Raw genomic sequence first — 24502 nt, 5'->3', positions numbered from 1 at the left:
AAGAAGAAAAAAAGAAAGCGGTTTTGACAAAGTGCCGTCGTCCACCCTCCCTTCCAGGGTCCCCAGCCTCTTGGCGTCAATGGCGGGAGACGGAACTACAGAAATGTAGCGAGCGCGATTCCGACCCGCGACAAAGGCGAGTGCGGGAAACAGCGGGAATAGCCATCCGGTGCACGGACAATGCGAATGTGTGTGTAGCATCATCTGGTTAATTCTTATTTAAAATTTGTAACATATAAGGGCAAACAGAAACGGAAAAGAGTGATAAACCGACTCGAGTCGATTCGGCACGAGTCGTACCGATTCCGACTTTCCTTTTCTTCTTCTTCTTCTTCTTCTTCTTTCGTCATCTTTTATTCTATTTTATTTTGAATTTATATGTAAGAGCGATACGGCAGGGGGTTCACTCTCCCGCATTTCTCTGGCCTCCCTCCCCCTCTCTCTGGATTGGTGGCAAAGACGAGAATGAATTACGGTGAAGAAGAGAGGGTGAGAAGGGGAGATGTGTGGTTCTGAGGACCACACAAGGACGGATGGATTGACGAATAAGAATGGCGATGATGACAAGACAGTCATCAAAGCCCACTGTAATGATAGTGTTACTGTATCCGTACTCTGCAAGCTGTAGGGATTACGCTGCCACAGTGTCACCACCACCTGTATGTAGCCTGTAGGCTGATTTTATTTTCGGTGGGCGCTCCGACTGAAGAGAAGAGAGGTAGGTAATATTACCGCGTTTTGGTCGTACGAGTACTATTACGCCGACGAGGACTCCATGGGCGGCAAGCGATAATACTGGAGGGAGGGGGATAGACTATAGTATTATTATCGGATTGCCAGGATTGGTGTGTTGGTGACGTTGGTAGGGGGGCTCCATTATCGTTTCCGTACCGTACTCGTAATTTAACGGACGAGACCAGAGAGAGCTCGGACGGGACGAAACGGAGATGGTGAGATCAATGGGTAGCTTTTTGGGGAAGAAAATGCCTCTTTCGCCACTGGTGACTCGTGAACAGTATTGTCATTCCAAGCCTGTATCCGTGTACTCGTACACACGCTCTGCGAGTTACTATTACCGATTGCTCGAGACCTCGGCATGGTATTCGGCTCTAGCAGGCCCAAGTTTCCGAGTTCATCGTTCAGCGCCATCACCGTCTCCAGTAATCCTACCGGTACGAGTACAGTTACCGCCACCTCTCTACTGTCAGCTGCTCGGTACGAGTACAGGTGCAGACCTGTACAGATTAGAAGGAGAAGCCTCTGACAATACAGGCAGGAGACGAGATCATCCAACGTTACGATGATAAAAATGATCCTCCTATAACCTGTACAATGCCGGTAATGACAATTGTGACCGAGTGATGTGCACAAATGGTATTACACTATTCTTCTGTTCCGGTACCGTGCATAATTTGGGTCGCAATGAACCGGACCAGCCTCTTTACGAGTATATATTATGGCTTACGAGTAGTATCGGTACACATGTAAGTACGGAGGTATCATTACATGTACCGGCAGCTAGCAGGCTTGTTGTCGTGAAGAGTGCGGGAGTATCATCCTCGTAGAGAGCATCATTGCCCTCACTATGCGGATATAGTGTACGGCTCAGCTGCAATGACCGTTGCCATTGCAATCGACGTCGCAACTGTACTCGTATTATTACCGCACACCATCGCTCGTAACAACGAACAGCGGCCAACTTCGTCCTCTCACCTGCACTCCCCGACCACGAGTACGTAAATGGCTCGCGTGGCTGACCGCTGCTCCCAGGCGCCTCGTGCACCGCTCCGAACCGTCCTGGGCCGCTGGATGCAGGATGATCCCATCCCTCATATGGGAGAGGGGAGACCGACCTGCGATTGCGGCTGCGACTGCGACTGGGCTGCCCGGGCCTGGGGGATGCGGCGGCCGGCGGCCACTGTCTTCCGGCAGACGCGGGTGGCAATTGCGGCACCCCAAGGGGCACCCCAAGGGGCAGAGCAACAACCATGGCAGCTGCTTCTCCCGTCTCTGCCATCTGCACGTTCACAAGAGTGCTCGAAGAGAGAGTATTACCGTATTACGAAGCGTATGTTTTCTCCGTACCGGCCTTAGTAACATATACTCGTACTTTGTCGTACGCTGTGCTGCATCCGTACGAGTACATATACTTGTCGTAATGGCACTGGTGATGCTCCTCTACTCGTACGAGTACTTATGATACTCTGTACATGTACAGATTATACCCAGCAAAGAAAAGAAAAAAAAAGAGAAAAAGAGTCTAGTGTCTGTCCTCGGCAATAATAACGGAGCAACAAGCGCGCGAAAAATTCGCGCAAAACCTCAACCTAGACCGATTCTCCATCCTGGCACGACCCATTTGGCACTGTCAGTAATACTATCGAAGCCATACGATACAAGTAACAGACGAGGGTTCTTCCATGAAACTATACGGGGACCCCTGTACTACCCCAAAGCCAGTCAGGGCCAAAGAGACCAAGACGAAAAGCAACCTTTTCCTCCCCTCTCTCTCTCTCTCTCTCTCTCTCTCTCTCTCTCTCTTTCTGCCGTCATTGCCGAGGGGGGGGGGGGGGGTTGTTCAGGCAAACAGGCACGGATCAGGTCTTGATTACTTGGGTGTGAGTCTTAAAAAAAAACGCTCGGAAACAATCGATGGCCTTGTAAATGTCGTGTGTTCAGTCCGCTCCCTTCCTCTCAATCGCAATTGCGTTTTGTGTTTTCTGTATTCTTGGCAAGGCCCGTATGCGTCAGGGAAACGGCAACGAGCGACAACAGCAGCAGCAGCAGCAGCAGCAGCAATAACAACAACAACAACAACAATAACCAATCCGTAATACTACTAATACGACCAGGTACGAGCACTAACAGTAGTAATAATGGTACTTATTCCGGTACTCGTAGAGAACACTGGTGGTGTGGGAAGTGAGATCCCTGTTCCGATTCCCAATCCCGACCGGCCTAGTTGGCGAGACGCCGTTCTCGTCGACACAGTGGGGATGGACCTCATTTCCCACAAGCCACCGAAAAGGGCTGTCAACAGAGCAAACAGGGCAGCAAAGAGGTCTGCCGAGATAGCAGTGCACCCCCATGAGGTGCTCCGTAATGATAATGCACACATAAAGAACAAGGTAATACCGAGCAACCTGTAGCCCGTACTCCGTAACAGTATCTGAGCAATTAGCAAACGACAACAAGTAAACAATGGATGAGCCATAGTGAGAAAGGACCGCCGCCGCCGCAATGTGAAGCAATTGGAGGGAGGGGGGGGTCAGATGGAAGTCGGCACGAGACAAGCCGATTTGCACTGTACGCACTACTTCCTTCAGGTACTGGTTAATATCTCCCACATGCACTTCAATACGCGGACTCTAGTGTATATGTCACAGTGCATCTCTGCGACATCCATACTCCGTTCTGCAGGGATAGTAGAGTCCATCCTCTTCTGATGTATTTATTATTTACTACTTATTATTTTATTCTTTAAACTGGTGGCAGTCACTGGTGGCAGTCGCAGGTGACGTAGTGGACCGGGACTCCACCTTTCCTCTCTGAAGGGACAGACATTGGGTGACCCACTCTGTTCACAGCGTAGGTACTCCGTAGAGGCTCGACACAGAGTGAGAGAGAGTGAGGCGAGGAAAAGACTGAAGGCATCCTGGGAACTAGACCGAGCTAACGGCATACGGGGGAGTGAGGTACAATGTACTCACGGTCAGGCTAGAGAGAAATCGGGAGAGCAGAAGTGTGAGGAGAGACACACCCGAACAGAGTATGAGAGGCCTTTTTTTCCCCTTCCGCTTACTCGTGGTGGTTGGGGCGTGTGTGTGTGTGTGTGTATGTGTGTGTGCGTGTGTGTGCTATTAAGTCTGTGGGCGCTCTCCATCAAAATAACAAAATCACGCTTGACCCATCCCGCCCAACCTTTTCCGATTCCCTCTTCTGATCTCTTCTTCTTCCTTCCCACTCTTCCATCCGCCTCTGACCTCTTTTCTTACCCTCCTCTTTCCTTCTACCAACCTTTCAATCTCAACGGTATGTCCATTCCCTACTATATATAACAATTTTTTTTTTTTTTCAACTCGTCTCGTTTCTTTTTTTCCCCACCTCCAGGTCGTTTCCGCCTCTTTCCACCCTCCCAATTCCTTCCTCTCTTGTCTCTCGAATCGCCGTGCGCACACTGCCTGCACCAGTGTACTTTCGCTCTTGCCCATTCGCTCCCTCCCTTTCTGCGCTTCCCGCCTGCCGCAAAATTCTGGCGAGTGTACCACCCAACGAAGCGCCGATTCTCGAAATCAGCAGTCAAAAACTTCTTCCAATCACCAATTCGCACAGATAAAAGAACGCGACTCGGGAACCCGAAACAAGAGTTGGGACAGCTCCATCGTGCACAAGTCTTGGTTCATCTGCAGCCGTCAATTGGATCCGCCGCATACCGCAGATTGACCTCAGCGCGCGGAAGGCACGAGAGAGATTGGAGGGAGAGAACGAAGGAAACGACCGACGAGGCCAATTGAACACCGCTGATATAAAAGAACTACCCTGCTAACCTTCTGACCTCATCCAGCCTCTCTCCCCTCTCCCCTCCACCGCTCTAAACCGTCCACAATGGCCGCCATCAACTCCTCTCTCATCTCCCGCGAGGTTGCCTCTCACCTGGTCAAGCGCAAGAACTGGGCCGCCAAGGAGGCTGGTGTCATCGTCGTCTTCTGCATTGTCTTCATTGGTGCGTATCATGACCAACCTCTTCTTCGTTCCCATTTCCCATGTCCTATGCTGCACCGCACATCTATGGAATGCGCTGCTGACACAATTGACAGTCGGCGTCTTCCTCATCGGCCTCTGGATCAGCAAGTGCATCCAGAAGCGCAAGGCCAACAAGCCCCAGCAGATATAAGCCATCTCTTACGAGACAAGATAAATAAAGAGAGGGGGGGGGACGAAGGTCAAATGTCACACTTGCGCGACCTGTGATTGATCTGGTGTTTCTTTTGAGGGGCAGAGGCTCGCGTGTGTTTGCGCCGACATTATACCACACTTATATATACACCCCCATGTCGTGCGCTCATCCTCGCAGAACCTTTCCCTGATGGGGAACATGGTTGAGGGGACGAAGAAAGGGAAGAGAGGAATTTTAATTGTCACGATTCGGCGGCCTCTTTACGAAACCGGTCGTCCCAAACACCGCCAAAAAGAAACCAATGGGTGTTTTTTTTATCGGTTTGTTTTTACTTGTTCCAGGACAAGTTGGCGAACGCGGTGTTTTTTCCCCCTGCCGCATGGGAGATGGGGGCAAAAACAGGTCTTGTCCTTATCCTGGGATGGAAGATGGCAAGGCCCAACCCCTCTCTCTCTTGTGTCCGTTGCATATCTGTCAATTTCTTATTATTACCCTATTTCCTTTATTCTCATTTTTCTGCAGTCTTGCTCCGCGAAAAACGTTTATCTGGAGGGAACTCTTGTACCATGGTGTCCTCTTCTTTTTTTCCCCTTCTATTTTCTCTCTCTCTCTCTTCATGTGACATGCCATCAAAGAGACATGACGAATACATGCATGAGGAGATATTTACTAGAATAGTAGTAGTACATACGACATGTTTTTACACAGCTGGCCCATCTATCCACATGACACAGAGACCCTTACATGTTCCTTGGCCTTCTATAATCCCCTCTTGGCCAACATGTCGGCCACATCGAGGTAGAAGGCAACGGCATTAAACGTCTTCGCCATGCGTGGCGTCAGCCCCAGCCCCAGCGACTCAGCAGCAGCCCATCTGGCCCGATTAGACCAGTTGATGAGGTCGATGTGGCTCACGCCCACCAGCGTGCCGAGGTACTCGCGCCAGCGGGCGCTCTCGACGCTGACAAGCCCGTCGTTGGCGCCCTCGACCTCCATCATGTACCGCCAGGCTACGCGGAAGGGATTGCCGCCGCCGAGGGGGAGGTGCCTCTCGGCCGCGCTGGCCCGCGACAGCTCCGTCATCTCTGCCCCGTACGACATGTACTCCACCCCTGGCACGTCCGGGGTCCCCGGGTTAAACGTGCCCTGGACGTAGCGGCGCGTCAGCTGCGCAAACGCCTGGCCGCTGCCCAGCCCCGCGCCCACCAGCGCAGACAGCATGGCCGCCGACGTCAGCCAGCCAGCCTCCTGCACCATGTCGGCTATGTAGCTGCCCCGGTGGGGGGTCGACACCGTCACCAGCGACGCCACCCTGGCCCTGACCGGCGGCGACTGGCTGACCATGTACCGCGCGTCCAGGCCGCCCATGGAATGCGCAATCACATTGATCTTGGGCAACCTGTCGTTGCTGCCGTTGCCATTGTTGTTGCCGTTGTCGTTGCCGTTGTCGCCGTCTCTGTTGTCTCGGTTGCAGTCGTTGTTGACGTCGTCGCTGCTCCCGACAGCCTCGTCAATCTCGTCCCGAAGCCGTTCCGCCCTCTCAACAATCGAGCTCGTCGCCGGCACGGTGGTGCAAATCACCCGGGCCCCGCGCGCCTCCAGTGCCTCCTTTATGCCGCGCCAGTACTGTACCGCCGGGAGGAACCGCGATACCCGGAGTTCCGAGAAGCCCAGCAGCCCGTGGGCCAGGACAACAATGTTCTTGGGTGTGTCTAGCGGACGTTCCCAAGTCAATCCAATGTTTCAAAACTAGAAGGAATGGGGCAAAAGGAAGATACCGTAGGTGTCGCGCACTTTGGCGTAGTCGTCCGATATCCTCCTGCCTAGATGGCGCATACGCACGTCGTGGGCGTCCGCCTCGCCATCCTCTTTAGACCCTAGGCGCTGACGCGACGTGGTCAACTGTCGCTGCTGTCGCGCGCAGTGGCGTAATGTCCGCATGCGACTGCCAATGGGGCGTGTGTTCATGGCGGGAGGGTGCGTGACTGGGAAACTCTGAATGTGAGGTGTCTTTGTATCGTTATGCGAGGGCAAAAAGAAAAAGGGTCCGATGAAGTAGTGAAGCTCAAATTCAAGGTTGCATATAATAACGTCTGAGACGCTTCCTGCCTTGACGTCACTGATACATTTTGCTGCAGCTGGATCCACATGCTTCCAACCAAGGCAAAACAGGGAGAGTACGGCATCATTAGATCCTTTTGAATTAGGGCACAGAATATATATGATACCTCATACTGTTTACTTGATATGATTGGAAACGAAGTTGATAGAACCCCAATGAAAAAACATCTCAGTTCTTCTCCTGAGGCATCTGACTAGGCGCATTCTCATTCGTGACACCACTGTACGCCGGCCTCTCCTGGTGTCCCTCAAATGGCCCGGCGAGGTTCTCTGCCATGGCCTCATCATAGCTCGGCGGCGCGTCGTCCCGCGGAGGGACAACCTGTCCTGGTGCCAGCTGAGGCGGGTACAGAGGGTCGCTGATAGGCGGTTGGGAGTGAACTTGGCCCTGGGGCCGGGGAGGTTGGGCTGGGCGATCGGGGTTCCCAGCGCTGGCACCGGCGTTGTTGGTCCTCGGAGGTAGACGCGGTCCCGCTTCAATGTCGATGGTTGCGTGGCCGGGACGAGTATTCCTCGCGGCCTCGACGAGCTCGGGCGGCGGGGATATGCCGGAGAAGACCTCGACGTTCTGGAACAGGAGCGGTAGGATGATGACCTGGGGCTGATGGGAGTCCTTGGATGACGAGAAGATCCCTGTCTTGACGTGGGGCTTGCCCCAGGCCACGCCCAGCTTGAGTTCCAGGTCATAACGCCTCGACAGGTTGCAGCACTCGAATGATGGGGCTATGGTGTTGGGTAGGGTGCAGCCGGCCCACAGCGTGTCCGGCACCACGACCTCCTTGCCTACCTCGTCGTCGGGGCTGGTCGTGAGCGGTATGTTCAGGTTGGCGTCCGACACCACGACCCACCGGTTCACCCGGCGGTTGTAAATGTTGTGACATCGCACGTCGGTGTAGCCTATCAGCTCCATCTGCATGGACACGAGGAATACCTCCGCAGGACTGTCGACCAGCTTCTTGGCCACCAGACGCAGCGGCACGGGCTTGTTGCATGTCACAATGCTGGGGTGCGGCAGACGCGCCGATATCTCCACCGAGGGGGCCGCCGTCGACGCCGGCGAGAAGGGATTGCTGGATGGCAGCTTGGCGTCCTCGTCCTTTTTGCTGCCAAAGAAGGAGCTGCGCTTCTTCTCTGCCGACGAAGACGAAGACGAAGACGGTTGCTGCTGGGAGGGCGCCCCCGGGTGCGACTGGAAGGTGAACGGCCGGCGCGCATAGGCTTCGCGACCCGTGGCCTTGGGTCGTGGGGGCTCGATAGGCATGAACTTGAACCCGGCCTGGAAACGCCAGTTCTCTTTGAGGAACCCGGGTCTCTGGACGGTGACTTTGATGTAGTACCGGATCTCGGCTGACATGGGGAACCCGGTCAGCGACGGTGGCAGAGTACGAGTGACGTGCCGCAGAAACAACTGCTTGCTCCCATCCATGACGCGTACCCCACCCATTCCCAGAAAACCCCCGCCAGAGCCGAAACCTCCGCGGCCCCCAAGCCCTCCGATCTTTGACATGGCCATGGGGTCACTGCAAGCATTGTTGATGGGCAGCCGGAACTTGAAGGGGAACTCGTGTTCGCCCGGCTGCAGCGGATAGGCGCCGTACGGGTTGCTCGTGCTAGAATAGTACTCATCCGGGAAGACCTGCTGCACCTTGTACAGGAGCTTGTGCGTCTCGCCCACGATGCTTCCGGGCGGGCCCGGCGGAGGGCCGTTCCGAGGCATCCCCAGACCGCCGGGGCTGTTGTTGTCCGCCGGGTGGGGCACCTGGAGCGCTGTCATGGCCTCGCCCTCAAGCTTGACGACAATGTTGCCAATCTGCTCGGGCCGTGTTAGGCTCAGGACCAGTGTGCCGGATACATGGTCGAGGTTGGTGTAGAACTCTGGCCGGTTGTCTAGGGCTATGCGGATCGACATGGTGGGCGGTTCGGAGCCACGACTGTTATTGTTGGGACAAGAACTCTTGAAGGGAGAGGAAGGTCGAGATATATATACAGGTATCGTCTTCGTCACCAGCAGTGCATCTACGCCATGGGAGGCCGTGCGCTAGAGAGAGAGAGAGAGAGAGAGAGAGAGAGGAAGAGACTCGTATGTATGCTGGTCGTGGGCCGGGGGTAGATGCTGGATGAGGTGATGTTCTGCGTACAATATTCGGTTGAGCTAGAAGCTGCCAGGCGGGTCAATGGTCCCCTTCTGCTCGCCTTGCACTTCTCTCTTTTCTCTAGGAAAGCGATGCGTGTTCCGGGTGGGTGGTATCGTAGTGGGAGAGGCGTCTCTGTGTCTTTTGCAGCTCTGGCGTCCTTTTTCTGAGGCTCAGCCCCCAGAGCCACCTGAACAGAAGCGCGGGATGTGCTGCGTATAGCGTCACTGATTTCCCCATATGGTAAAGCGGCAGCGCCGGCGTATTCTTGGGTATCTGTGTGTCCCTCATCGGAGACCGGCATTGGTTATTCCGGAGGGGCGACTGGTGATTGAACGGTACGGGGTATCGTAGTCGGTTCTTTTTCTTCTTCATTTCATGGCTAAAGGTGTGTACATACATAAAGTGATTGGTGATTGGGATTCGACGTGAGCGATGCTCTGGTATAAGAACCATTGTGGCATTGTCAGTCCAGAGGGCCAAAGAGCCAGTTCCATCCGATATTGCCCTTTGTAGGCTACAGGTACTAACTAGTAGTAGTACTATACATCTTTGCTCTGACCCCCTCCATACCCCCTCCTGACATCACCATCTAGCTGCTCATCGCAGCACAGAATCGCCATGCCCCTCAGCGATCCAATATGGTACCGTGCATTGACAGCCTGATAGTCATCCGAAAAAACCATGTCGGCAAAGTGCCGCACGGGAGGGTTAGGGTTGACCGGGCCACGGCAATTTCATCCCATACCCTCTCCGCCTCACCTTGTTCCCCAATGACGGTGCCGACAATCCTGCCCGCGCCGCCACGCCGCCTGCCCACGTCCTTAGCGAAAGCCCTGCCGTAAATCTGTAGCTATCCAGATTGGCCTCCTTGATGGCCAATACATTCAGCATTGAAACTGGTGTATGTGGCGTTGATGGCTTGGATCACCAGTCGTATAACTCGTCCGTCATCTTTAGTCTTTGATGGCTCTGCTGCGGATTCCCGGTCAAGAGATCCTGTAAGTGGTGGCACAGCTGGTTTGCCTAGGAGTTTGGCATTCTGGTCTGGGAATCTGGCTAGCAACTTGGACGGGATACCCGCTGCGAGAGAGTAAGTGACGCTGATGTGGAGCACCGTAGAATCCGGAACTGTCGACAATAACGGGGAATATGATGAGGAGGCTCCAAGGTGCAGATGTGTGCCTATCGAGGGGCTGTTGTCGGATGGCGCCGTGATCCGCGGGCGGATGATCCAGCGCAGCTGTCTTGCCGACGACTTCAGTAGAAGGGAGACGAAGCTGGTCAGACGTGCTAGGCTGCAGTGAAACAAGGTATAGAGAGATGAGGCAGGTATGTTGAAAGTGCAGTAATTATCTGTTTTGTACAGAGGATGAGGATTGGAAGAACTGGAGAATGAACCGAGGTGCTGGATAGGGGGTTGACCCCCAGTCAGCCTTGGGTGCTTTCACTACAACCCAACCTTCTGATATCTACAACTGGATATTCAAGATTATGATACTGAGACGATTCGTTATACTATATGACTGTGATCCATCCCGGTCAAGTGGGAGGCCGGCGCCGAGGCTAGCCCCGCTGAATCTAACCCCTCGCCGCTTATCACGACCTTTACTCACTTATCTCTGGCCAGCTTCGCCTCCTCAAGCCTCTCCCCCCCCTCCTCTCCTCCCCAATACAACTCTCGTTATCTTTCATATACAACAAACCCAGGATTCGTTTCATCTCATGCTTTTAGAGATAAATGCCCCCGCAGAATGCCTCCGCCGCTCTCATTCCACCCCCCGCTCCTCAACTCAGCATGTCCCTGGGCTACGACGAAAGACCATCTGCATGCGCTGCTCGCGTGCCCCTCCACCGGCGCCGTAACTGTGCGGACAAGCGTCATGGCCGGCTTCAACCACCAGCCACTGCGCCACCGCTTCGTCCTATTCGACCCGTCATCCACCCAACCCGGCAAAACGGGCACTCACTCCCTTCCCGAGGTGGACGACGGCCACCCCAGACCAAGCGTATCGGATGAGACACCCCAGTTCTCCGCATCTCTGAATAACCTAGGATACAGCCCTGTCCCGTTGACTGAATACCTTGACATGCTGCGTGCGCTGGGCGCCTCGTTCCCCGGGACCGGGAAACCCGTCATCTTGTCCGTCACGGGCACCAGCGAGGAGGCAGTGCGATGCTACGAGACCGTCGTCTCGGAAAGGGACACAATCTCCTTCCCCCTCGCTGTAGAGATCAACCTCAGCTGCCCCAACATCCCCGGCGCACCGCCGGTTGCCTACGACGCCGCCGCCCTGACGACATACCTACGTGCTCTACCCGTCGAGCCCGTCGTGCCGGTGGGTATCAAGACGCCTCCGTATACTCACACGGGGCAGTATGACGCTCTCTTCGAGGCTCTGATGGGTGCGGATGCCGCGAGAAGACTCAGCTTCATCACCTCGACCAACACACTCGGTTCGTGCCTTGTCCTGGACCCAGAGCTGTCATCACCGGCTCTGCCCTCCGGCGGGATCGGAGGCATGGCTGGCCCGCCGCTGCACCCACTCTCACTAGGGAATGTGGCTACCATACGGGCCATGCTTGATAAGCACGCGGACCTCGCACATTTGACCATAATTGGTGTGGGCGGTGTCAGCGACGGCCATACATATCGTAATATGCGCTCTGTCGGGGCTACGGCCGTCGCTCTAGCTACAGGCCTTGGCAGACACGGGACTGCCATCTTTTCCAGCATCGAGAAGGATATTGGGTCAAAGTGGTAGAGATTTGATGGTGCGCCTCATTGTGGAGAAGAATGGAAACATATCTTGTTGAATAGCGGTATATAACGTATCTCGATTTCCTTCCTTTCATACAAAATACACAGAACATGAGCGCCGACATGGTAGCAATTCCGAAAAAGCAAAGTGGTATATAAGTGGCATAATTCTGTCCCCCCCTTTTTATTACGTTCCTCGAGAAACTCCGTACGACAAGACCGGTCGTATGATGCATTTCGCCTATCCAATATGATCTAGAAAGCAAACCCATCCCAAAAGCCGATTTGAAAATAATACAGACATGAAGAAAAAACACGCCTGGTGCAAAAAGAAAATCAAACGCTATTCTGCTGCTCATCATGATTCACCTCAGCTATAGGTGAACTCGATTTCGACCTGGGTTTCGGACTCCGTGGTAGCTTGGAAACTACCTTGCCAAGGAAGCGTGGTCGGAACGAGTGTCTTTCGAGAGATGACGGCGGCTGCGTGTGCTCGGTCGTCATTCGGTTGAAGATGACCTCGTCCATTGCAGGGGAGTTCTGGCGTTGTCCATCTCCGTTACCCTCAGACCCAGCGTGTGACGAGCTCTCGTTGGGGTCGGCCATGGCCCGGGCGTCACGTGCGGCCTCCAGGAAGATGGGGTACGCCATCATGAGCACCTGCAGGACAATGATGACGACGTAGCTTATCTGGACTGAGCCGCCCGTGGCGATGATTCCGTACATGATGAAGGGCACAACGCCGCCTCCCGAGCCGCCCATAGTGATGAAGGCAGCGGCGCGCTTGGTACGTCGGCCCTGTCCGCGTAAACCTATAGCGAAGATGAGAGGCCATACAGGGCCCTCGGCGAAGAAGAGGAGCATGATGGGGATGACGACTTGGTAGGCTCGAGACGTGTCAACGACGACGGGCAGCAGACTGAAGAGGAAGGACAGCGCCAGAGAGATGGTAAGCAGGGTGTGCGGACGGGGCAGCCGCGGGCGCGACACAGCCAGATATGTCAGGAGGGCAAATAGGTAGCGTGATACGGCAAAGGCTGTGTGGCCTAGGAGGAGGTAGTCCTGGACGGAGAGGCCCGATCTTCTTTGGGTGGCTGTCTCGCCCGAGTCGGCATGCGTAGGCAGGATGGGGATGAGCAGGTCACGGTAGTAGATGCTGTTGCTCTCCTGGGCGGCCACATATAGGTACTGGCACACGACAGCGAGGATGAGGCTGATGGTGCGCAGCTGCAACCCAAAGAACGGCGTCCGCTTCTGCGAGTCGACGGGGAGCGTCTTGGCCGATTCTTCCAGCTCCTTATCGCCGACCTCAGGGAGCGGCATGTAGTAGAAGAATAAGGCGAGGCCGGTGCAGAGGAAGGTGATGGCCAGGTACGTCCACTGAACGTTTATGAGCGTTGTGCTCGAGTTGTTGCCCCGGTGATCAATGTGGGTGAAGAAGACCTTATTGGCAAGGAGTCCCGAAAGGACGCTGCCGGTGCCCTGGACAGCCTGGGCCAGGAGGAGGCGCGATTCGCCGTACGCCAGCGGGCCGCATAGGAAGACAAAGCTGTTCGCCGCCACTTCGAGAACGCTGAGTCCGAAGCCGACGATGAAGTTGGATACCATGAAGCCACCGTACGACCCGGTGACAGCCGACGGCCAGAAAATGATGGTCCCGATGCCGTAAATGGTCAACCCAACGATGAATGTTACCTTGAATCCACCGACGTGCTCCATCTCGTTCTTCTTGTGCCGATACGACCGGTTGTGCTCGTCGCGGCGCAGGATCCACTCACCCACCAGCAGAGGACCCAGTAGATACCCGCCGCCAAAGTAGGCACTGGTGAGACCCAGCGTCTCCGCCGACGAGAAGTCGTTGATGCCTGCCACGGCGTTGTTGAGTGTGTTGAGTAGGCCATATGATAGTCCCCAAAGGAGGAAGAGGATGGTGACGACGCTGCAGTACTTGAACGATTCGGCGCCAGATGTCTTGATCATACTCTTAGGCTTGGTCATGTTGACAAAGCCGAAGTAGACAGCATTTTCAGCCAAGCTCCCTCCCGTCGTACTAACACGAGCGAGATCCCCGCCAGCGTCTTGGTAATCTCCTCCTTCGCCGCCCGAAGCGAGCATGTCGGGTGTCGTGATGAATTGTGTGCGGAGCCACGCGGGCTCCTCGGGGACATCATGGGCGGGTTGATCAGGCAGGACGACAGCGGGAGGAGAAGAGACAGGCTGTTCGGTCCTCGAGTTTGTTGGGTCACCCTCGCGTTGCTTAGACAGCGTCGATCTGCTACCATCGGGGTCGTAAAGCATGGCGGGGAGGAGCTTGAGGATGAGAGGCTTGAGCGTGGGGATACAAGCGCAGATGATGCCGACATTGACCTCGACGGCACTCCACATGAATGAAAGGGACGCATTCCAAGCAAAGTCAGTCTGGCCGCCAAAAGTTGTGTTGGCCCCAGAGGAGATAGATGTGGGCACATCGGATACGGCTGATTGCAAGAAGTAGATTCTAACAACATCGACGATGGTGACTTGTAACAGTATCGGTCAGATGAGCATGGTTAAGCGAAGAGGAGAGATAGACCTACTGAAGATACCAAGGCTAAATAAGCACACAACCGCAATCTTTTGCCGTGCCGGGAGCCGCATCTGGGTAAGGACGGGGATGGGAAGGAAGAGTAGACATAGGTTGGTGATGATGTTGATGGGCGATGAGCAGATAAACTCGGTGAGGAGCGGCACGCATCTGATTTTTCCTTGATATAGAGGATTCCAGGCGGCTTCGACGGGGGAACATTCTGCGATGCTGTCAGCATGCGGTCAACATGCACACGCACAGGCGGGTACATGCGCGAGAGGAGAAAAGGTGTTCCAGGGGATCTCACGAAAAATGTTGATCAAGGTCAGAATGGTGCCGGAAAGGTTAACGATGACTAAGAGGGTCCAACTCCAATATTTGAGTACGAACTGTGTGTTTCTGAAGAGGCGAAGATAAAACACGAGGACAGACGTCTTGGTAGCCATGAGAGCAGGGTTCTTCATCCGCACGCATGCGCATAGTCAGTATATAGCAGCGCCCACAGGCACCAGAAGACGCGTCTCATACTCACGTATAATATGCTGAAGACGTACTCGCACCGGCGAAGTACGCTCCGCTGGTCAGCCCTGATATCTTTATCATATTGTCCGAGGCCGTGAGCCGTGCCGAAAGCGATGGTAAAGGTGAGGAAGACGGCAATCAGCCAGGCGAGGATCATGATGAAATCATCCCAGCGGACGCAGCGGACAATAAAATACCGTGAGACGAGCCGGGCGACGACGAAAGCTGAGGCGGCCGTCAATGTGGCGACTGAGACTGCGAAGGAGGCAGGGCCGCGGTCAGGTACTTTACTGCCGGAGCGCACACTGTTGGCCTGGGAGTCGGTGTTCATGGTGGACAGCACCGAGGAGGGAAACCCGCAGGGTCAGATCAAGTCAAATGGGTTCCGGTGCCATTGTCTCAGGGCGTTGGCGTTGGGCCTCGGGGGCAGCAGTAGTTTATCGTCGTTTGAGATGGTCTAGTCAAGATCGGGCCGTGGCGTCCATGGGCATCGTTTGATTTTCTGTCTTGGTGGTTGACGGATGAGAAGAGCAGGTAGCCTTGCAACAGGCCCCCAGGGCTTCGCGCCTCTCGCTGGGTAGACGATGTTCTGTCGTTGGGGGGAGTCTTGAGCGGCGGTGAGGTTGGGGTTGAGATGGGGAAGCAGTGGAAAAAAAACGAAAGAGAGCGATTTGCTGATGTCGATGGGTATGGTGGATGAGTTATGTGGAAGGTTGGCGACGAGAACAGACCCTCCCTCTCTCTTCCCTCTCTTCCCTCTCTGATGGTTTCATGTGTTGGCTCTCTCTCTCTCTCTCTCGCTAAAACCTACCACATGCTACTTTAGCTCCATCCGCAAGATCGACGGTTCCTTACTGTTTCTTACTACCTTTCTCTTACGTTGTACTTTGATGTCCGTGCAGCGGGGGTGGAGACCCGATCGGATCCAGTCGGGTCTTGATATTCTCAGTTTACCAATACTAGTGAAGGCCTAAAGGATACCTATAAATTATAATGCACTGTACGGAGTACAATCAAGCCTCGACTCTCTTCGAGCTCTTGAACGTTTCCAAAATGTCTGAGAGCACTCGTACTCACATTTCTTTATTCTTAGTATTTAGGTTGCGACGTGGCTCTTGAGTCTAGACTACCTTAGCATCATGACTCTCTGCTGTTCCCCTCATCCCTCTCTCCGCACAACCACATGGTGGGCCAGTCAGACGCGTTGAGAGAAGAATTTCCTACTACCTTTGGGCTGCTAATACTGCTCGTACATATCGTATTAGAACACCCACCGGTGGTACTATTAAATAATGCCACCTACTCACTCACTCTCAGTGGTACTCACCATTTACGGCTTAAACAACTCGAGCCAAGCGCCATACGCGATTTTTTCTCAGTGGAGATGGTGGGAGAGGAAGGGGAAATGGCTACTGCGTGTTATCCATTAATCGAGACGTACTCGTACGAGTGTTGTTGTGCATGGCGGTGACGTTTCCGGGAAATAGTGTGGAGGAGGAGGTTGGACAAGGGTGGCACCCCCCCCCCCCTCTCTCAGCCTGCCAGCGGTCTGCCAGGTGGTCGGTCCAGCGGGCCAGCAGTGAGTGACATGCTCTTTACGCCGTGATGTCTCGCGTGACCGCTTACGGATAATGCCGTCCGACGTTTTAGTTGTAATACTCATGCGCATCTAGATGATCATTTGCACATCAAAGGCATAGGACCAGGATACATATTTTAATAGCAATATTCAAGATTGTGGTCGGCGCCAAGTAGCCGTCGGCGTGACTGCGAGTGCTACGTCGTATCCTTTTTTTACGAGTAGGCTCCTCAGGCTTCCGCTTCAGTGGCACCTTGGCAATGCAAATTCCCCAATCATGTAAGAGACCCATTTGACGTCAACTAGAGAAAGTTTTTTCAGCCAACCGTTGCCCTCTATTGTGGCGCTCAAGGCTGTCTCTCCTTCCCCAGATTCCACCCGACATGATGGCAGTCGCACCCAGAAAGCCCTGAAAGCCCTGAAAGCCCCAGGTAGGGCCAGGGCCACTGCCACTTGGTATGTTTTGGGTGGTCGCATTGCAGTCCTGCCTTCTGTTATTTTTAGGCCCTAATTCCACCAGATTTACTCCGTAACAATCGGCATATCGAAAGAGCATCCAGGAAGGTAGTCATTCCGATTTTGACACCCGCACTCCGTAGCAGTGTCCTGAATATAAGGCTGCCTATCCGTATGTAATATTACTGCGTACGAGGCACAGGTATGTATGTGATCAGAGCCTGCACCCGCAGCCGATTTCCCGTCTTGTAATCTCTTTCGGCGCTTTCCTTGGCCAACCCGCCATCCTTTGAAAACAAACCCCCGGCCGACAGCCCAAGCCCATCCTTTCCCTAACCCCCCTAGGCACCAGTATTTTCATTACATTTGTTGGCTCCCCACTTGGCCGGGGTCACGAGCCGCCACCACAGCACCAACTTTTTCATGAATCATATACGAGTATGTATTACACACTTCAGACTTGGGTCTTGCACATGGCCAAAAGCACATGCGACGGATGCACGAGTAACCATCGCGACATCCATGCACACTCTTCACACTCTTTCGGCCCTTCCCCCCCGCGAGTCTTGATTTGGGTTGTCACCATCGAGACATCGGCCGACAGCAATTCGCGTAATTGGACTGCCAAGTGACGATTTTCCCGGGTTCGAATTCTAGTTTCCACCAATCCGCCTGTTGCTTGAAATAATCTCGATATGACACACCACCGTTCGGGAACCGTCCCCCGCAGAGACATTTTCCGAATATGGCCAAAATCCATCTCGATTTGCCGGAAAGATGATGTGGTGATAGCATTTAGGTGACAGAAAAATTGGCTTTCTTAGCTAACGTGTTGTTATTTTTCTGAACCCCAAGACTCTGTTGGGGTGGTATACATCTTTCCATAACAGTACTGGATCCACACGTCGAGGTTCAGCTTCTTTATTACCTTGCTGAACCCTTCCGTCGCCGTGGCATTCCCTTGGTGAGAGCATATCTCGCTTTGCGCGTCTTCGGAGGCGTCGTCAGGCGTGCCCGGGGGGTACTCGATACTGAAGACGGGTTTACTTGCTTGCGCAAAGGTGTCGCAGCCTGAGTACTCGATGCACTGCTCGCTGACAGGAAAGTCAACCAAGTCCAGGATGTCCGGGAGAATGTCTCCATCATTCTTGAGACCGATGGCCATGTTGAGTGACTTGGCCTCGTCTGGGAGGAAGCGTATGTAGTCAGTCTACTGCATCCTCAGCAGTCAAGCCGAGACCATTTTCGTTTTGCTGTAGCGATGAACGGTCAGCCGCCCCATAGACCAAATATAACGGAACATTACATAGCTATCGACATTGTCTGAGTCCACAGCATTGCAGCCCTTGGATGACGCAGTATTGATACGCCCCTTCATTATGGATCGAACTGAAGGACTCGACACATTGGGCCAGCGCTCGAACCAGCCACCCAGGTTCTTCCCTATGTCGGCCTCATCAGACTTGTCTTTATCACTCCGCCAATTCCCCCAAAACCCGGCACTGAAGTGGCAAATGAATTTTTTTTGCCTGCACTTTGCAGCGCACGAATCGTCTCGATGTCATTATCGAATAGGTCTAGGTCGTAGACTGGGACATCCGGTTCGAAATCAGCTCCATCGGACGGTAGTCGGATCGGGTTCTTCAGCACAATTTGCCAGGTGTCGCTAACCTGGGGTGTCCAAGTCTCTGTTCTTCTCTTGGGCCCGCTGCTGCTGTTATTGGCTTCCTTATCCATGTTTGCCATCACCGTCGCTGTCATGTCGAGTGGGTCCCATCCCCAAGCCTACCGCAAGGCCAATGACGACGGGGGTGACGATGGCTCCTATGGTACCAAAGACGACGACCTTTCTTTTTCGACTATAACGCGGAGTCTCAGTCCCCTTCTGCATTTGGTTACCGTCTTTGGTCGACCTCACGATTTGTCGCGGTACAGGAGGTTACGATTTCAAAGCTTGAAGGACAACACCTTCAATTCAGGCCATTTTATTATCAGATAGACGTTCACGAGCATTATGAGAAGTCATCTTGTTCTGGAGGAATATCAGCCTTGTAGCTTGGGTTGGAACGCCAGTGCTGACAGGCTGACAGTTTTGAAGAACTCTTGAGTATCAAATGAGATCTTTCCACCGCTGGTTGTTATTGTACTTCGAAAGTCCCAATGGCCTGCCTGTTCATGACTTTTTCATGGTAGTTCAAAATCGCTTTTCTAGGACGTGGGGGGTTGGTAGCATTGGCGTTGGCCTTAGACCGAGGCGGGATATTCGGGTGTGCTACAAGCTCCTACAGGGCCCCCGGACACTCGAGCTTTGACTTCTCTCCATCTCCACCTCCGATTGATGCCCCGGACGACACGTCAATAATGTGAGAATTGCGCAACGACCAGAGTCCGATAAGGTCATATCGAAATGGAGGCATGTCCTTGGGGACGAGCGCAGAAGGGCCAAGCGTCTTGAAGGCACGACAATCGCTACTAGATTTATCTACCTCTGACTTCAGTACTCGCAGTTCGCTCTCCCGCTGCATTCGACTGCAGAGTTGCGCAACGGGAATGGGGGAGGGGCAGAGAAACATGCTCATTCAACACTGCTCTCGACCCAGGTCCGAGATTAAGGCGGGCGGCCAGTGATGTTTTTGTGTGCGAGTCCGTCGTAATACGGCACCGGTAAGCATAAGCGCTCAAAGGAGGACCTCACCGAGTTTCAGCATGACAGCGCCGATGCGCACCTGAACACACAGGACCGGCCAGTGTGGTAAGAAGAAGAAAACATCGTCCATCGCCTTTTCAACGCACAGCAGGAAACGAGAGGCGATGCAAAGTCCAAGTGTGCTGCGCGAGTTCGAAAAGTTGGTTCGGAGATGCGTTGAAAGGAAGTCTGTCCGCATGCAGCCATAGCCCTTACTCATACGAGTCTAGAGTCGCATCGCATCATACCGCATCGCACTAGCAGTAGCTGCAGCAATCATGATGGCTGGGAAATCCGTCTGTCACGTCTATCGGCTGTACATGGATTGTCAATAATCCGCAGTAGAGTCGGCCAGGCAAACAAATATTATGAAAGCGAGCAAAGGGGAAAAAAAGACGCCAAGATAGACGAGTGGAAGGTGATGGATGGACAGAGAAACCCTGAGCAATGGATCGTGCTTGTCGGATTACCGACGAAAATTAGTGCACGGATTAAAAAACATTCGTACAAACTCCATTGCTTCCGAGGACTCGAAGGGAAAGTTAAGCGCGGACGGATGCGGCATGGGCAAAGACCCTGGCTAGCCGGATTATCCCTCTCTTTTTCTCTTTCTTTTTCTCTTCAGTTGTGCGAGTGAATCGTACGAGTAGTCATCTTCTGTCCAGCTAGAAAGACTTGCTCGGTTGGAACAAGATTAACAAGTCAAAGTGCAGACCCCCACCCTCTTCAATACGGCGCGCGTTGGCCGTGTCTGCCCGACCAAATTTGTCGCCGCCAAGCTCCGAGCTGCTGCTCCTCATCTGACCAGCCGCAACCTCAACAAACCACCATATCAGGGGAGGACTAGAATACCATCCCACCGCATCTTTCCCCCTCTTCCCATACTTCAATTCCACTTCTTTACTTCGTTTGATACCCTCATCTACTGCTTCAGAAATGGGCAGCTTCACATTTAAGTGGTGAGTCAATCTACGCCCTAAGAGCATGCCTTTCTCCCTTCAGCCGCTCTTGCCGGTACTTCCTTTGAAGGGGCTGTTGTGGGGGGGGAGGGTCGTCTCGATCAAAGTCATCCTCGCGCCATCCTATCCAATTCGCTTCCAGAGATTCGCGCGCGCATCCACACATGCTGCTCCGTGTATCACCTCAAAAAAATGCATTGTACGAAAGATGTGCTGACATCAATTGCCCCCCCTCCAGGGAACACTCCGCCGAGGAGGTTTACGTCACCGGAACGTTCGACAACTGGACCAAGAGTGTCAAGCTCGACAACGTGGGAGGCATTTTTCAGAAGACCGTTGAGCTCGATGAAACCCAGGAAAAGATCTACTACAAGGTAGGCCACATCTTCTGTATTCCCATTGTTGTCTCATTTTGTTTCTTTGCCTAGCTGCAGGCGATGCCGCTGCCTACGCTCGATCGGGGTAGCTCGGACTTTTCGAGCCACCAACGCGAAAAAAAAAAAAAAAGGACGGTTACTACTGCTCTACCCCTAGCCAGGGAACACCAGCTTGGGACCGTCTGATTATCCTTTTCTGGCGTTGATCACGCATCACCAGGCGAGAGCTGGGTCCTTTCCCCGCTGTGGATGGGAGGAACTGAGCGGCTATGACGCAATACGTTTAGCTGGCTGGTCTTTTGCGCATACCAATGACTCAATTCAATGCTTAGAAAGCTTGCTTGGTTGCTTTAGGCTAGGCGTGAACCTGGCGCCTGAGGCTGGCGCGTCATCATCGGTTTTATTTCTTTCTAGCCTCTTCGTTTCCTCTTGATTCTTCGCGTGGAATTACTTGGCATCTATGAACTCTTCTCCATTGTTGCTTCATTCAAAACTAACCGTCTTCACACTATCACGCAGTTTGTCGTCGACAACAATTGGACTACAAACGAGTCGGCTCCTATAGAACCTGACCACGACGGAAACCTGAACAACTTCTTGATTCCTCAGCAAATTGCCTCGGCCACCCACGACACGCCCGTCTTCATCAGCTCCGCCGGTCCCAACTCGTCTGCTGCCAAGATGGCCGGCGAGCAACCTATCGAGTCCCAAGATGATATCTCCACCCCGGCTGAGATCCCCGGCGGCTTCCCCGAGACCCCGGCCGAGGAGACCGTTAGCGTCAACCCACTGCCTGCTTCCGCCGGCGCTATCAACCCCATCAGCCTGGAGCCGGGAGAGAAGATCCCCGACTCCTTTTCGGCGCAGGATATCAACAAGAATGTTAAGCTAGACAAGGAATCATACGAGAGGAGTGACGCCCTACCTGTCGCCGACTCTGAAACACCCGTCATCCCCAGGGATGTCCTTCCTGACGTCGGCACACCCCTGGATGAGAGCATCGTCAAGTCTGTCGGTCCTGGCGCTACGAGTGCCACCCTCGCTGGGCAGGTGGCCAATGAGCCTAAGCAATCCGACGCTGCCGTGGCTAGTAACTTCATAAACTCTGTTGGCCCCGAGTCTACCACGGCTTCCCTGGCCAGCCAGGTCCCAGAGGAGCCTGAGAAGTCTGTCTCGGGAGACCACTCCGCGGCCAAGTTGGCTGCCATCAGCACTGTCGGTGCTGGTGCCACCACGGCTTCTCTCGCAGGCCAGGTCCCCAAAGAGTCCAAAGGTGATGACGTCCCCGGGGTGGTCAAGGACAGCCAGACCAACACTGTCCAGGATTCTCAGGACCAGGTAGACGCCGCAACCCCCGAGGCCGGCAATATCCCTGGAACGGTCGATGAGAAGGCCCAGGTGGAGGGTGAGATCGAAGACGAGGTGCCCGAGGCTACTGTCAGCTCGGAGGAAACCGCTGCTCAAAACACTGGGGACACTGCCGAGAAGGCTGGGGACAGCGCTGAAACAACAGATGGCTCTCCCGCTCCTATTGTCGGCCTTGCTGCCGCGACTGGTGCCGTCGCCGGCTCTGCCGGCATTGCTACGGCTGCCCTCACAGGCGAGGGCTCCAAGGACTCCGAGGAGACCGACGAGTCCAAAGTTGGTGAAGTGCCGGAGACTGTCAAGGAGAGTCAGGACAAGGCCATTGTCTCTTCCCCCGAGGCTAGTGCTGTCCCCGAGAAGGTTGAGGAGAAGGTTCAGGTTCCCGAAGCCGCTGTCACCCCTGAGGGCGTCAGCGGCCAGAAGCCTGGAGGAGGTATCAGCGACAGCCTTCTTGCTGCAGGCGGTGCTGCTGCCGCCGGTGTGGCCGGTGCGGCTACGCTCGCCATTGCTGGAAAGGACGCTGCCATCGAGAAGGGCGCCCCTCTGGTCAACCAGGCCGGCGCTGCTGCCGCCTCCGCCGCTGACAACAACCTCTCCGACTCTATGAAGCAGAAGCTTCCCGAGTCAGTCCAGCAGGCTCTCCCCTCATACAGCGGCAGCGAGGGACCGGCCGGCGAGCAGACCGCTAGCAACATCCCCGACGAGGTCACGCGCTCTATCTCTGAGGCAAAAAAGAGCCCTGAGGCTGCTGCTTCCGCCTCTGCCGTCGAGGACAAGAAGGCCGTCGAGAGTGAACTGCTCAGCGAGGTCGAGCGTACCCCAGCCGAGGGTGAATCCAAGGTGGCTCAGCTGGAAACCAGCGCCGACGAGACGGTTAACCCCGGCTCGCAGCAGTCTGACAACAAGGTTGACGAGTCCAAATCCTCCACGTCGGAACTTGGTGCCGGCACCGCCGCCGCCGGTGATGCTGCTACTGTCGGCGCTGGTGCTGCTGGTATCGATTCTGCTTACGCTGGACGCTCTGGTACTACCGAGTCTGCTACAGAATCTACCAACCCTACGGCAGGCACGACGTCTGCTACCAAGTCCACCAGCGCTCTAGGCACCACGTCTACTGCTACCGAGCCTGCTGAGTCTGCGGGTACGACATCCACCACCAAGCCTACTGAGCCCGTGGGTACGACCATTGAGTCCGCCACCAACGGCTCCAGCAGCAAGCCTGCTGAGACGACCAACGGCACCACATCCAACGGTGACAGCAGCAAGCCTGCCAAGACCACGGCGGGCGAGGGTAAGAAGAGAGGTCGCTTCAGCACTATCCTCAGCAAGATTAAGCACAAGATTCTGGATTGAAATGAGACAAGGATAGCCAAGGGATATCCAGCTCAGGGGTATGAACCATGGAACACAAATGCGGAGGTTGCCAGGGCGTCGTCTACTTGTATTACATGTGAGATTGAGAGAGGGACCTCTTTTTTTTCTTCTTTTTTTTTCCATCCCTCTCTAGTTGTTTGGATCCTTTTTGGATGTCTATGCGGCAAATGATTCCCCCAGTTGCGAGTTATAGCCCCGCTTTAGGACGTCAGTTCAGTTCGACACAGGCCAGACGCATCTATCGGGACAGTACGAGTGTTGTATATATCTAATGCATACTGATACAAGTAATAGCGAATTTTGTTCCAAACTCTCTACTAGCATGGACCTAAAGAACAGTGATGACTATCATTCAAAAATGCAGCAAGACGTCACAACAAACGGCATGGTCTAAAGTTGAGTGCACGTGACTCATTCGGCAAAACGAATTGATACCGGGTAAAGCGATTTTCCGTTCCTGCGTCATTCATCCGATTGCCCCTCCGCTCATGTAGTTTCGTGACTCGATAGACATTCCTACTCCACCACGGCGCCGGGGTCCGTCCTTTGCTGGGGGCCCTTTGAGATTTATCAGCGACATATCGATTATCCCCCATCCCTCTCTCAGCAATCCAACCTTTGCCTTTTTTCGATCGATAGAATATAGAGAGAGGGAGAAGTGACGTTTTACGACGAATCTAAAATACTTTTCGCATATTTTCCCCACG

The 24502-nt window shown here is 54.1% G+C and overlaps 7 protein-coding genes across 7 annotated transcripts; 3 read left to right on the top strand and 4 right to left on the bottom strand.

The window, feature by feature from the left end:
• Positions 1-4605: 4605 nt before the first annotated feature.
• Positions 4606-4894, top strand: GMORB2_2518 (uncharacterized protein; the record flags this gene model as incomplete). The annotated part of the gene is made up of 2 exons (XM_035464498.1): positions 4606-4723; positions 4818-4894. The coding sequence occupies 2 exons, from the start codon at positions 4606-4608 to the stop codon at positions 4892-4894; spliced, it is 195 nt and encodes a 64-aa protein (XP_035319684.1).
• Positions 4895-5656: 762 nt separating this feature from the next.
• GMORB2_2517 (triacylglycerol lipase) lies at positions 5657-6865 on the bottom strand (the record flags this gene model as incomplete). Its single annotated transcript, XM_035464497.1, has 2 exons — positions 5657-6609; positions 6676-6865. 2 exons carry the CDS (start codon positions 6863-6865, stop codon positions 5657-5659), a joined length of 1143 nt encoding a protein of 380 aa, XP_035319683.1.
• Positions 6866-7187: 322 nt separating this feature from the next.
• Positions 7188-8927, bottom strand: GMORB2_2516 (Arrestin (or S-antigen), N-terminal domain; the record flags this gene model as incomplete). Its single annotated transcript, XM_035464496.1, has 1 exon — positions 7188-8927. One exon carries the CDS (start codon positions 8925-8927, stop codon positions 7188-7190), a length of 1740 nt encoding a protein of 579 aa, XP_035319682.1.
• A 2106-nt stretch (positions 8928-11033) lies between these two features.
• GMORB2_2515 (dihydroorotate dehydrogenase (fumarate)) lies at positions 11034-11915 on the top strand (the record flags this gene model as incomplete). The annotated part of the gene is made up of 1 exon (XM_035464495.1): positions 11034-11915. The coding sequence occupies one exon, from the start codon at positions 11034-11036 to the stop codon at positions 11913-11915; it is 882 nt and encodes a 293-aa protein (XP_035319681.1).
• A 332-nt stretch (positions 11916-12247) lies between these two features.
• GMORB2_2514 (transporter) lies at positions 12248-15330 on the bottom strand (the record flags this gene model as incomplete). Its single annotated transcript, XM_035464494.1, has 4 exons — positions 12248-14430; positions 14488-14705; positions 14733-14935; positions 15010-15330. 4 exons carry the CDS (start codon positions 15328-15330, stop codon positions 12248-12250), a joined length of 2925 nt encoding a protein of 974 aa, XP_035319680.1.
• Positions 15331-17869: 2539 nt separating this feature from the next.
• Positions 17870-18771, bottom strand: GMORB2_2513 (Pfam:DUF297; the record flags this gene model as incomplete). Its single annotated transcript, XM_035464493.1, has 2 exons — positions 17870-18219; positions 18582-18771. The coding sequence occupies 2 exons, from the start codon at positions 18769-18771 to the stop codon at positions 17870-17872; spliced, it is 540 nt and encodes a 179-aa protein (XP_035319679.1).
• Positions 18772-20656: 1885 nt separating this feature from the next.
• Positions 20657-23774, top strand: GMORB2_2512 (Protein kinase, AMP-activated, beta; the record flags this gene model as incomplete). Its single annotated transcript, XM_035464492.1, has 4 exons — positions 20657-20679; positions 20918-21053; positions 21576-23044; positions 23111-23774. The coding sequence occupies 4 exons, from the start codon at positions 20657-20659 to the stop codon at positions 23772-23774; spliced, it is 2292 nt and encodes a 763-aa protein (XP_035319678.1).
• Between the last annotated feature and the right edge of the window lie 728 nt (positions 23775-24502).

This window comes from Geosmithia morbida (genome assembly GCF_012550715.1).
Source record: "Geosmithia morbida isolate 1262 chromosome Unknown scaffold_13, whole genome shotgun sequence".
Taxonomy (NCBI): Eukaryota; Fungi; Ascomycota; class Sordariomycetes; order Hypocreales; family Bionectriaceae; genus Geosmithia; species Geosmithia morbida.
Note: the sequence above shows the minus strand (reverse complement) of the source record. Positions and strands in the feature narration are given on the sequence as shown.